The sequence below is a fragment of the Nomascus leucogenys genome, chromosome 22a, assembly GCF_006542625.1.
Source record: "Nomascus leucogenys isolate Asia chromosome 22a, Asia_NLE_v1, whole genome shotgun sequence".
NCBI lineage: Eukaryota > Metazoa > Chordata > Mammalia > Primates > Hylobatidae > Nomascus > Nomascus leucogenys.
In genome coordinates, this window is record NC_044402.1 from 59,433,594 (window position 1) to 59,447,414 (window position 13,821).

The 13,821-nt window shown below is 34.1% G+C and overlaps 1 protein-coding gene across 3 annotated transcripts in view; it reads left to right on the forward strand.

Annotated features, from left to right (window-relative positions):
- The first annotated feature begins 838 nt into the window (after nucleotides 1–838).
- BMP5 (bone morphogenetic protein 5) overlaps nucleotides 839–13,821 on the forward strand; it is a 127,901-nt gene continuing 114,918 nt past the window's right edge. For all 3 annotated transcript variants that reach the window (XM_003254123.4, XM_030802819.1, XM_003254122.4), the window contains exon 1: nucleotides 839–2,059. In XM_003254123.4, coding sequence (XP_003254171.1) covers nucleotides 1,570–2,059 — 490 coding nt within the window. In that variant the 5' untranslated portion in view covers nucleotides 839–1,569. The remainder of the gene's footprint in view (nucleotides 2,060–13,821) is intronic.

Here is a 13,821-nt window from a genome sequence, read left to right on the forward strand (position 1 = left end):
GCTCATTTCCTTGGATTAAGTATGGTATTTTAGAAAGGTGTGCACTTTCCCAATTTTACCCGTCAAATTTTAAAAACTCAAATTTCAATCTGCATGTAGTCATGACGATTTGATTTGTGTTTATTTGCATGGGTTAAAACAAGTCAAAGTATTGAGTACAATTTATAGGAAATATCTAATTTGTAAGTCTGTGTATATTTCAACTGAAATAACTTAAAAGTTATGAATCATGACACTACATCTTAGGATATTTGTATTTCAACTTTCTGCTTAAAATTTTAATACTTAAAGACACTTAAAGCTAGGTTATCTAATTACTGTTATTGAATTATTACAACTACTATTTTGGCAGCTAGAATATATTTATTAGTGATTAATTCTCTGCTGTATTTTATTTTAAAAGGATCTGGCTGTCATTAAGAAACAGTGAATTAACCTCAATTTACAACTCATCCTTTTAGTTTTTAAGAAGTGCATTTTAGTGGCTTACAAAAACTAGAAATAATCTCAAATATAGAACTGAGATTCATCAAGCTAACTTAGGCACAACCTGAGACTTAATACAGAAGTGTATTAAGTACATGTCATTGAAAAAAAGATCTAAAGAAGTACTATGTAAAATGGATGGCAAAATTTTCAGTGTACTACTTGAAAACTGCCTTTTATTTCCCCTAGAATTTGTATGTCCCATGCATCACTGTTCTATGTTAGATGCGTGGTTATAAAATTGTGAAAATGGAGACTTTTCTGGTAGCAAAAGGGTTAAGTTCTTTTTGCTTTACCAGTTTCAAATTACAATGAGAAGCCTCTTCTTTCCCAGCAGGGTTGTGCTTACATTACTCTTTAGATCTCTCTTGAAGAGGGCTGGTATATTTGTGCCTGCTGGAGGTGGAATTAACAGTAAGAAGGAGAAAGGGATTGAATGGACTTACAGGAAGGATTTCAAGTAAATTCAGGGAAACACATTTACTTGAATAGTACAACCTAGAGTATTATTTTACACTAAGACGACACAAAAGATGTTAAAGTTATCACCAAGCTGCCGGACAGATATATATTCCAACACCAAGGTGCAGATCAGCATAGATCTGTGATTCAGAAATCAGGATTTGTTTTGGAAAGAGCTCAAGGGTTGAGAAGAACTCAAGAGCAAGTGAAGATTACTTTGGGAACTACAGTTTATCAGAAGATCAACTTTTGCTAATTCAAATACCAAAGGCCTGATTATCATAAATTCATATAGGAATGCATAGGTCATCTGATCAAATAATATTAGCCGTCTTCTGCTACATCAATGCAGCAAAAACTCTTAACAACTGTGGATAATTGGAAATCTGAGTTTCAGCTTTCTTAGAAATAACTACTCTTGACACATTCCAAAATATTTAAAATAGGACAGGAAAATCGGTGAGGATGTTGTGCTCAGAAATGCCACTGTCATGAAAAATAGGTAAATTTGTTTTTTCAGCTACTGGGAAACTGTACCTCCTAGAAACTTAGATTTTTTTTTTTTTTTTTTTTAAGAGGACAAGAAGGACTAAAAATATCAACTTTTGCTTTTGGACAAAAATGCATCTGACTGTATTTTTACTTAAGGGTATTGTGGGTTTCCTCTGGAGTTGCTGGGTTCTAGTGGGTTATGCAAAAGGAGGTTTGGGAGACAATCATGTTCACTCCAGTTTTATTTATAGAAGACTACGGAACCACGAAAGACGGGAAATACAAAGGGAAATTCTCTCTATCTTGGGTTTGCCTCACAGACCCAGACCATTTTCACCTGGAAAACAAGCGTCCTCTGCACCTCTCTTCATGCTGGACCTCTACAATGCCATGACCAATGAAGAAAACCCTGAAGAGTCAGAGTACTCAGTGAGGGCATCCTTGGCAGAAGAGACCAGAGGGGCAAGAAAGGGATACCCAGCCTCTCCCAATGGGTATCCTCGTGGTATACAGTTATCTCGGACGACTCCTCTGACCACCCAGAGTCCTCCTCTAGCCAGCCTCCATGATACCAACTTTCTGAATGATGCTGACATGGTCATGAGCTTTGTCAACTTAGGTATGTTGTTCATTTGTTTGTTAATCTATGTTATTACAAAGTGGAAGTTTTTCCTAATGGTAAAGGAGCTGCTTGGTAGGTGGTCATGTTTATATAAAGATGCTTTCTCTAACTCTCCTGTTTAGCTTCTGTTTTCTTTCTTTCATTGATGCCTTAGGCAAAAAGTCATATATATATATTTAATATGAATAGTTAAATTTAAACACTTATAGTGTGGGTCTTTTCAGATCTTGTTAAAATTTCAACCTCGCTTAAATATGTGAATGCAAAGGCAATAGTCTAAAAACAGGGAAATTTATGAGGATAGCTATGCTATGGGCAACAATAAAAAAAAGAAGCACTTACAGATGGGAAAGTAAAAGTGACATTTGGAACCACTTTTTTTTAAAACTGATTTAAAGCACATATAAGTATATATTCACATACTACTTAAAAATCTCTCATCTAGGGGAGGCAACTACTGTAAAAATATAGAGGTAAAATTAACCAAGATCGAATAGCACCATAAAAGATTACTATCAAGGAATCGAGGAAGGGATTCTGAAATTCTATAGTAAATATTTCAGAAATAAAGTTTCAATCTAACAGTTCTTAACTGTAATGAGTAAAGTATGTTATAGCTACTTGATTTTTTTCACAGGCAAGAAAAATGTAAAACATGCTTTAGTGGTCTTTATCTATACAAAATTTTCCTTCTACATGAGATAAAATATTTGATTGAAATTTTCTGTAGACCACAACAATATTAGTGAGAAAATTTTATAATTATGTCTTAGTCATAGCTGGTACTTCATGGTGATTTTTAAATACTGATAATGTCAAATGTCAATTTAATTCCCAATATTCCCTCTCACAATAATATTATGGATTACCAATTTCAAATTATTTTATAAGGGCTATTGTTTTCTTTAAATGTTTTAGTAAAAATTGAAGGTGAAATTTACTATCTTCTGGCAGTCAAAGGAAAATAACATCGAATATATTTTATTTTTGAAGATTAAAAACTCTGTCAACAAATTTCATCCACTGGGAAGAATTGAGAACTTTGTGATGTTATAGCTTTTAGAACTTTGTTTTAAAAATGGAATCTGCGTTGACTTAAAATTAACATGTTTTATTAAACACTTAGTTGAAAACTTCCTCATGTAACATCTTAAAGGAAATATTCTTTGAAAAGTCAGATTATCAACAAATCTTAATAACACATGGATGCTTTTATAATATATGTTGCTTAATATACTCTGCTCATTTGCTCTTAGCAATCCTAGCATGAAGGATAAGGTACTTAATAAATCATATGTTTTATGTTGCTAGAGACAAAGGTCTCATTATTAAGTGAGTAAGTCATAATTTGTTGCACTAATCAGGTGTCCTGGAGGCCTTTTCTTCTACATATAATTAACAGACTTCACATGGAACTTTTTAGCCATTACAATATGGCTTAATTTCAAATTAATGTGATTGCTTTTACCTAGTATAAGGGATATGCAAAGGTAGCTCGTGGTACATTTTGCTTTGTAACATTTCTAAAGTATTATTCAAGAATTTAAAGTAGTTTAAATATTTTAATAGGAAAACTTCAATCTAGCAAAATTCATATATTCATAAACCATTGAGAAAATCAGGTCATATCATCTAAAATCTGACAAAGAAGCATATGTATGTTACATATTTTAATAAACAATAGCTCAGTCATGAATGTCATAATATATTTATTAGAATTGTTCTGATCATTCACAAGAGAAGTGTAAGCATGATTTTTGAATTTATGTGTTTACTTTTTATAAATCTACATAGAGTAAGAAGGTCAAAACCAATAATAGTTTTATTCATTGATTCCTAGAACGTTTTTGTTATTGAGAAACACATTTAAAAATAAATGACATTTTGGTTACATTGTTCAGACTATGATAACATAGCAGTTTATTAGTTTATTGCCTATATGAAGAAATACAATTATTCATTTGACTCTAGAGAAACAATGTTAGCTATAAGCTTTAGGGAAATTGTGTATTTATTTTTATCATGCTTGAACGGCTGAGTAGTGCTTTATATTCAATAACAAACTATGTTGTTTCTTCTTTATTTAATAATTCCAAACTAAATGTCTTACATGAAATTACTGACAAACTGATTCTGATACTAGGTGAGTTTTTCCTGGTAGACTTTAAGGAAAATTAAACCACAGTTTAATTATCCTTTGATCATGCCTTCAAATACATCCAAGATTTATAGTTGATCACTACTTAGTAAAAAGCTTTAACTTTTGCATTTCTTTTATAATCAAATAAGTAAATAAGCATGCTCCGAAAAGGTGAAAGTGTAATAACATTATTAGCTACAATAAGAGTGTCAGTGCTTTGTAAATGTAATAGCCACTAGCAAATATTACCTGTAGTTTATTTCATGTTCTTATAAGACCAAAAAGGATTAGATTTTATTTTTTCACTGTCTTAAAAGATATGCATATAGTTGAGACTAAGTACAAATGAGTCACATTAGTAATAGGCAAGGGATTTGTATTGAGGAAGTCACCTGGATATTTAAATATGTGAAAAGAATCTGTTGACATTTCCCATAATTAGAAGAATTACATAAAAAAGATCTAGTAGCATCCTTTTAAAAAATGCTTGTGTGTTGTCCTTTTCAAGTCAAATAATGGATTTTCTACAGTTACCTTGTCATTCAGAAATTCTTTTTTCAACATAGTTTTGGTCACGAAGAACAATTAAACTTAATCCAAACTCAGAATCATGTTTAACAAAATATCTACTGTTTAAAATTCAGATGAGATTAGCTTTATATTCATAGGTGAAAAATAGATTTGAATTTACTAAAAGCAAAATAAAATGTAAATAAATTGCCTAAGGCAGGCCGACATCTGGATATGAAACCAAACACATCATTTTAACCTTTATTTTAGTGACTTGTTTATTTTGAACAAACAAATATAAATTATTAATTGTGTGAAGAGAAATATTCCTTCGATCATATTCATTATTCTTAGGCCACTTTTATCAGACTCATAGTATTAAATTTTACAGATTGAATTCTTTGCTTTTTCCCTAAAACTGTTGAATATCAGTGGAATTTTTGCTTGGTCCATATAATATTATTTTGTTAGTAATAAAAATGTTTTTCTGTTTAGTTTTATTTTCTTTTTTAACCATCTGTTTGTCAAAAGTGCTAAGTGTTAGTATATGTATTAAATACCAATACAAGTTAAAGACAGGATTAGATAATTTGCTTACAATATTTATCTCTTGTTTACACAAAGAAAACATGTAGTGTATTTCTAAGATCTTTTAGTTAGAAGCCAATTTTATCTGATTACTTGGTGACATTATCACCATAATGACATAACACCAGATGTTTCAGAGGAAGTAAAAACAGGAAAATTGCTTTTATATTATTCTTTGTATCTACGTATTCCTCTGGAAAAAGTTGAACTTTGAGTTTATTAATGGTTTTTCTCTTAGATATGTTTCAAGAATATGTTTTAATTCCAAGCATAAAAGTATTTAAATGTGTTGTTAAATTTTTTAAATATAAAAACATATTTAGTCTGTTATCGTGAAAGAAAACGCTTTCAAAAACTAAACCTTTTTTGCGTACTGTAAGACCTCTTGGTACTGGAAGGAAAAAATGCTTATGTTCTCGGTTGACAGATTTGAAAGACATCATTGATAATTTGTTGTTGTTTTTGGCCGAATCATGTGCCCAGTGGAAAGGAATTTATATACAAATCTACCTAAAGATGCCTATCTATGTAGTTTCTCCAACAGAGTTATTAACACTTGTGTAACATAAACACACCCATAAACACATGGAAGATTTTTTTTGAAGGGGGATGGGTTGGAAGGAAAGATAATATAAAGCCATTATAGTCTATATTCATAAATTATGCCTGGAGTAACTAATGCTAATAATGGGTAAAGTAACAGTCATTCTGTAAAAGTTTTAACTTTTGAAGAGAAAAATATTGCTGAGTGTGGAGACCTTTTTCTCTCTTCTTCAACGACCCTTCATATTCATAATCACTACCAACGGGATTCTTTTTCTCCTTTAAAGATGGTTGATTGTCAAGTGATTGGCATGAGAGAAAAACTCTGGGTTGCCAGAGATAGTTATAATCATAGTTTAATTAAATGCTTTTTTTTTTTTTGCAGATTGTAGTGGTTACTCACAAATATCAAATTTTAAAAGTTTAATGAGAGGTATGAGCTGGAACTAAGAAGGACTTGGGGCTGCCTCAGCTGCCACCTCTCCTTCCCTTTCATTCTTCCATTTTCTGTAATATCACCACTCTCCCTCCTCCCTTCTCATCCCAGTATTTTTTGGCCTTTCCTCCTTGTTCTTGGTCTCTGTAGCCCCAGGCTCTCTTGGCACCCCTCTCCTTACCACTCCCACCCTTCCTGGGGTCTGCCTTTGGTCCTGGTTTGCTAGAGGCTTAAATTAGTTGAAAATCAATTAGTTACAGTTTGAGAATTGAGGTACATGCTCCTGTTTTCTCTCCAGTTGAGAAGGAAAAAGCTATGATGTGCCAATTGCAGCCTCCACCCACTGGGAGAAAAGCTCCCCAGGGCATCAGAGCTGCCCTGGCTCTTGCCATCCCCTGTAATTGTTTCTCCATCATCCCATTCTTCTTTGCCTCCTCATCTCTCCCTCAGGATCCCATTGACAGAATTTAATTGTGTTTTGCCTTTGTTTTATAAAATAATATTTGAAAGGGAAAATTTCAAGAAAAGTAAAAGAAAGAAAAAGTAATCAACAATGAATAAAAATAACACTCATCAAACATGCCATTCCTATTTAGTTTATAAAAAGCTTTTGCGCTTATTATCCTTATTTAATATTCTGTCACTTCCATGAAGAAATTATTTTTTTTGAGAAGAGATAATGAGAAAGAATAAAGAGACGAAGAGTAAGATATAGAGACATACAGGAATAAGGATGAGACGGAGAAAGAAATAAAATATTTTTGAAAAAGAGCCTGAAAGAAAGAAAAGGAATGAAATGAGTCATTAAAGGCTAGTTTTTGAGTTGTACAGGTGGAGGAGGTGCTGGGAAATCCTCAGTCTACCTCATACTGAACAGCAGCTAATTCAACATCCCCAACCACATCAGCTCGAGGGGAAAACCCTTTCATCCTTACACACTAAAATACTGAAGTGGGGAAGGAGGGGGGTTGTCTCAGTATGTGTGTACAAGGAGCATACAGACAGCCTACTCACATTTACAGTCATAAATAATGTAGTAGCTCAGCTTTAAAAAACCACAGGTTAAAGGAAGAGGCTTCCCTGACGCACAGGAGAGGGGCTGAGATCAGAGGAACCACTGAAAGGGTTGGAGAGAAACAATGAATCCCTTGTTCTAAGTAATATTTATGAGTGCTTCTTTGCACCTTAAGTTCATATTTTATTGGCTGGGCTGTGGGGTTTCCCCATTTGCTCATCTCTTAAAATAATACCCTTGGCTACGATATCCTTTAAAACACACTAGTCAGCCCTGACAAACAGCTCATTTATTTAGGGGAAAAAGGGATCTGTTTTGATTTTGATGTCAGATTGGGATGTTTAAGATTCAGCTCACAAAGTCTGACAGTAAGATAAAAATAATGGTGGCGTATTCACCTGCCTTTTTCAGAGATGTTTAAAACGATCTGCATAACCAAGTAGTAGTAACACCTAGTTTGTATGAGTCTTGACCAAAAAGTTGTGGATAAATGATAATTTTAAAAGGCAGAAACAAAATCTATTAAAATGTACAATGTTTAAAAAGAGAAAAAAATGACTTTGTAGATTAGTAAGAAAGGTCTTTAGTGGTTTGGGGAGAAAAAAACAACAAAAACAAACAAACAAAAACACCCCATAAATCAAAAAGAATGCATTAACCTTGGCTTGGAAGGTAGTGAATTACATACATATTACATAACTCTTAGAAACCAAAACCTTGTATAATTCTGAATAGTTGGATGTTGAAATTAAACTGGAAATTGTGCTGTTTTATGACCTCTAAGACAATGAAGATCCTTGTCTTCGATATTGTGTTTGTTCAATTTCTTTCTAGAAAAAAAAATTAGCAACTTTTATTGTTCTTGTTAAACAGGTTTCCTGGAGTTGTTAGGAATAAAGAAAATAGTTTTAAAAAGTCAGGATCAACAGATGTAAATCCTATTTAGATTTTCTTCAGGACTATAAGACATGTCTAAATCAAGAAAAGATGCATTAACATGTACAAAATCCTTCAGCTATTTTAATGCTATAATGATATGAAAAGTTCAATGTTATTTGTTGTTCTGACTCTGTGATTACCCTTTCTATATAGGAGACACAGCCATCTCTAGAATCTTAAGTTCATGGCATATTACTGCTCACGTGACTTTAAAATTTAATTATAAATTAAATTTAATTGCTTTCTTTTCTGTGCTTCCATGGCAGAAGTAGAGTAGTATACAGGAAGCCAGAATGCTTGGATTGGAATCCCATATTCCATGGTTACTAGCAGCGTGAACTTGAGCAAGTTATTTAAATTATTTGCGCGTCTGGTTGCTTATCTAAAAAGTGCAGATAATAAGATCACCTTCCTCGACGAATGTTGAGAGAATCTGCATGAGCAGCTACATAATCTGTGGACCCTGATGCAAATGAAAATGCAAGCCCCTTGTTCAAAAATTATTAAGAATTTCAAGATGGTGGCAGCAGAGTATTACACCAAGAGCGGTGCCCTTCTAAGCCCGGGCCCTGTGCAACTGCACAGGTCACTTGCCCATGATGCTAGTCCTACATGTTTGATTACATGTTGTGGCAACAGAAACCATGTCCCATTCATCCCTCCCCTCCTGCCCCACCCACTGAGATGTATCAGCATTTCCAGAAGAAGAGAGACAGAATGTGCAAACTGAATAATTTAGGAGAGTTTAAATAATGTTATAATGTTTATAGTGTTGTGGGCAGAGGTTTTGTTTTGTTGCAGCAAAACAAGGGATCATATAGTATCTTGGGATGGCAGGGTGGCCTTCACTACTCCTGGGCAGGGGGCATAGTTACCAGAAAGCTCAGAGGAGAGATATGTGGGGAAGGTGCCCTGACAGAAACTGAGGCATTGGGAGAAAGATGCCATGCATCTAATCCGTAGATACTCAGCAGGGGGGGGATACAGATACCGAGGGATAAATACCCAGATCATATGCTTTGGTCTTCCATTGGTTCACCCTCACCGAAAGCCAGAGAGCCACAGAACCCAATGGTGCAGTTCCTAAAAGTTAGTCTCTTGGTGAGAATAGCAGAATAGGGAAATGTGGAGAGTGGATCTTGAGGTACAAATGGAAGATATTTGGCACAAGTAGATAAATAAACGTTGGTTGTTTAGTCAGCAAGTGTTCTGGAATTACTTCAATTTCAGTGCAAGTTACTGACATATATGTTGATCTTTGTCTTAGTTCATTTATAGTAAAATTCAAGAGAGAATAATAATTTAGTGTGAGAGATAATTACTTCAGGAGTTGGTGAAATAAAGTGGTAAATATAAGCATGTCATGCTGAAAAAAAATCCTTAAATTGTATATGGGTCAATAATTTCAGGTGGTATATTAAAACCATTTTAGAGAAAATTGAAATTAAGAAACAAAAATTACCCAGAAAACAAAAGCCCCTAAAACAAGGAATAGCAGCACTTTCAGATCGCAATATGAACTGCGGACTGCAATTGCCAATGAAAAAATTCAGTATGGGAACGAGTAGAATATATGCAAGTATGTAGAACAAAATGAAGAGCAATTTATTTTTCAAATCCCTGTTTATTCTCAATTGTATGCCATACCTCCTGAGATGATCCATGATTGCGTGTTAAAGCTTTTTTGAATTCTGAGTGGAATCATATGTTATTCTCACATGCAGCATTCGCATTCCATAGTTAATGTTGCGGGCAAAAATAATGTTAGAATGAGGTAGATAGGGATTATTGTCTTTCTTCTTTGCTACCTTTATTCTCCTCTGGCAGAGCATCTGTGACTCAGAGAGGCAGAATTAGTAGTGGAGCAGGTATGTCAGCTATTTAGTTCTCATAAATAAGCACTAAACCTTGAGGCCAAAGCCACTCCCTGCCCTTCAATCACAGAGAAACACTGAATAGAACAATTCCTTTCCAGTACCGTTTGTGTTTTCCATCAAATTTGCTACAGTTGGAAATTTCACTTATATAATTATTAAAAGAGGAAGAGAGGGTGCAACTCAGAAACCGTGCAGGCTCCTCTGCAAATAACCTTGATGCAGACACACGAAAGACTTATTTATCTAGTGGGGAAGAAATGAAGGTTATTAATTAAATATGCTTTATGTCAAAATCTTTGTAGATATATTCTTTGCTCTGGGTGAAGAAGGGTCATTTGGTTCTCCCTTAACTGTTTTAGTAGGGTTTCAGTGTTAGGGTTTTGGAGCCAGACTGGTTTGAATTACAGCTGCGTATCCTTGAGCAAACCATTTCACTTCGTTGAAACTATTTCCTCATCTAAGCGGAGCTCATAATAAAGAATTGGAGTTAAGATTGTATAAGGTAAGGTCCTAGACTTTTGAGCCTACATGAGACAAATACTAAATTAATGGTCTCAACTGCTATTACAACTATTTCTACTAGAATATACTATGGAGATCTAATGTTAGAGAAAATCTACGTTCAGCCTACAAGACTTTGCCAAATAAATGCCTTGCTGAAATTCTGAAACATTATGCACATAGTTTTTCCTCTGTCTAAAAGAAAAACCTTGAATTTCATTGACTCTTTCTTCAAGTTGGACAACTGATGGACTCTGTTCCCCCACTAGGGTGCTTTGGAAAAGGTCAGTCTATGGCAGAGCCTTCATGAGACGGACTGTGGTGCTTTCCTCTGAGGACCCAAAAGCAACATTTTCTGTGATTAGCTGCTGAAAGGTGCTTTTCATATTACCTTTGGTCAGAGTCCTAGAACTATTCCATGGTTTTACTTTAATTTTAGATATTACCTGTTCCATTTCCTTGCTTGTTAAGGAGAAGGGGAAACTGATTAGAAGCCAAGGTAGTAATATACAATTAGAAGATATTTCATTGTAAAGACATGGACAGTCTATAAGGAACCCTTTGAAAGAATGTAAAAAAAATGAAAAGTTTTTAATGCTTATTTTCATAAGTCAACTCACTCTGAGGGTTTTAATTTTTAAGAAGTTGATTCATGATGAAAATTCAGGTGTATAAACTTTTAAACTCTAAGCAGGAAAGTCACTCTGTTCAAATAATCTTTCAATCCTGGAGCTTTCAGTATTGTCTGTAACACAAATCATGTCTGAATTTATGATTTATAATTTGCAGCTATTCTCATTACTATTTAAATCATTTTTGTAATGTTTCTACTTAATACCATTCAGCCTTAAGTATTGTGATTTTCCTCGACTATTTGTTTGGGTTGTTTTTTTTCAGATGAGGCTATTCAATATTTTTGTTAATTTTCTTGAGTTGTTATAATAACTTATAATATTTTAAACAGGATGAAAATGTATTTGTTTGGTCTCCGAAGCCACACAAAAGGCCATACATAAACTGTGGACATCTTCTATTACAGGATGCACATTGTCAAATCATCACATTGATTTTTGATATTTCATAATATATTGAGTGGGAAAACATAGATTTATTGTTTTCTCATTATTTGATAAAATGCTGGAAGATAAGTCATTAATATGATGTCTCAGTCTGTTTGTGTTGGCATAACACAATACCTGAGACTGAGTAATTTATAAGGAAAAGTTTGTTTGGCTCATGATTCAGGAGGCTGAGAAATCTAAGATCAGGCAGCCCATTCGATGAGGGTCTCATGCTGCTTCAACTCTTGGTGGAAAGTGGAAGGGAACGTGAGTATGTGCAGAGACACACAAGAGAGACTGGACTTATTATAACCTACTCTCAAGGGAACTAATCCATTCCCAGGCGAGCAATAACTCCCTCCCTCCCATGAGATGACATTTATCTCTTCATAATGGCAGTGCCTTCATAATCCAAGCACCTTTCACGAGGTTCCAATTCCCAGCGCTGCCATATTGGGAATCAACTTTCAACATGAGCTTAGGAGAGGACATACTCAAATCGTAGCGATAATCACTGCTAGATTTTTAATTGTGATGGGTAAAGTTATTGAAATAAGTACAGATTCCAACTACATATTTATTGATATATTCAAACCACCATTTAAGGTTTTTCTCTTTACACTTTACATTCAAAGTTATCATTCTTCAGTAATTTACATTGAGGAATAATTTTATTTATCAGAATTAAGTGAGCTTTTTTTTTAATATGTGTGATGCATTCACAGTTATGCATCTTTAAAAATGGGGGTGTACATTCTGAGAAACGTTTCTTTAGGTGATTTCATCACTGTACCAATATTATAGAGTGTATTACACAAATCTAGATGGCATAGCCCACTAAACACCTCAGCTAGATGGTAAAGCCTATCTCTCCTAAGCTACACCCCTCTATAGCATGTTACTGCACTGAAAACTGTAGGAAATTGTAACACCATGGTAAGTATTTGTTTATTGAAACATATCTGAAAACACGTAATTGGTTGTACTACATTATGATGGCTATGATGTCACTAGATGATAGGAATTTTTCAGCTCCATTATAATCTTATGAGACCAGTGTTATATATACAATCCATGTTGACCTAAACATTGTCATTATGTGGCTGCTAATCGTCTGTAAAATTTTCTGGTCGTAGTATAGTTGTAGTAGTGATAATTAAAGGAACAATAACAACAATAAATGTAGTTCCCATGACAGAGACTGAACTCTGTGATTTTTATGCATTATTTCAATGTATCCACATCTTAATTCCGTAGGTAAATATATTTCTGCCAATGTATTGATGTAAAAATTGAGGGTGTTCAGAGGGTAAATAACTTATAAAAGCCACCCAGCTAGTAAATGGCAGAATCATTACTGGAGCCACGCTCTGGCGACAGTTTTTATATTCTTTGCCATTATTCTTTGCTTTGTAACAAACTTTTGGAGAAGTCAAAAAGTATACAACTTTTAACAACAACAATAATAATGGCTTATATTTTTTAAAAGCATCTTTATATACGTTCTGTAGTTTGATCTAAATTACTGCAGTATATAGCACTCAAGGAAGTAGATATGATCCCACAACACACATCTATGGAAATCGGAGTTCTGAAAGGTCATTCATTCAGTCATTTAACAAATATAAGCTGATTACCTACTATTGGGCCAGACACTGTGCGAAAGACTGTGCCTGTTTTATTGCCAAGATCACAGGGCAAAGGAGCCAGGTCCAGGCCCAGAATCCTTCATTCTTGTGCCAGGATTTTTTTTTTCTTTGCTCAATGTCACATACTTTAAATAAATCACACCCAAAATCTAGCACCAAGTAAAATTAAGAACACCAACAAAAATCCCTGTAAAGAATTTTTTTTTAAAAGCCTGTTACCAGTTGACAGAACCTATGGAAGCCTTTTAGTCCAAAAAGACTGGAGCAAAGGTAAAACCAAGTTGCAGCAAAGCTTGGAGAGTCTGTTAGAAGCCTGCTTGTATAGCTCTGGGAAATTCTTAGTATGGAGGCTCCAGTGACTTTCAAGGAAATATCCGAAAAGAAGGTTTTATATTGTACACTGGATGCTAATTGTATATTCCAAAACGTAAGTGTGTCTCAAACATTCATTGTTTGTGTTGTATTCAGGAAATAAGGATACAAGAGCATTCAATTTTTCA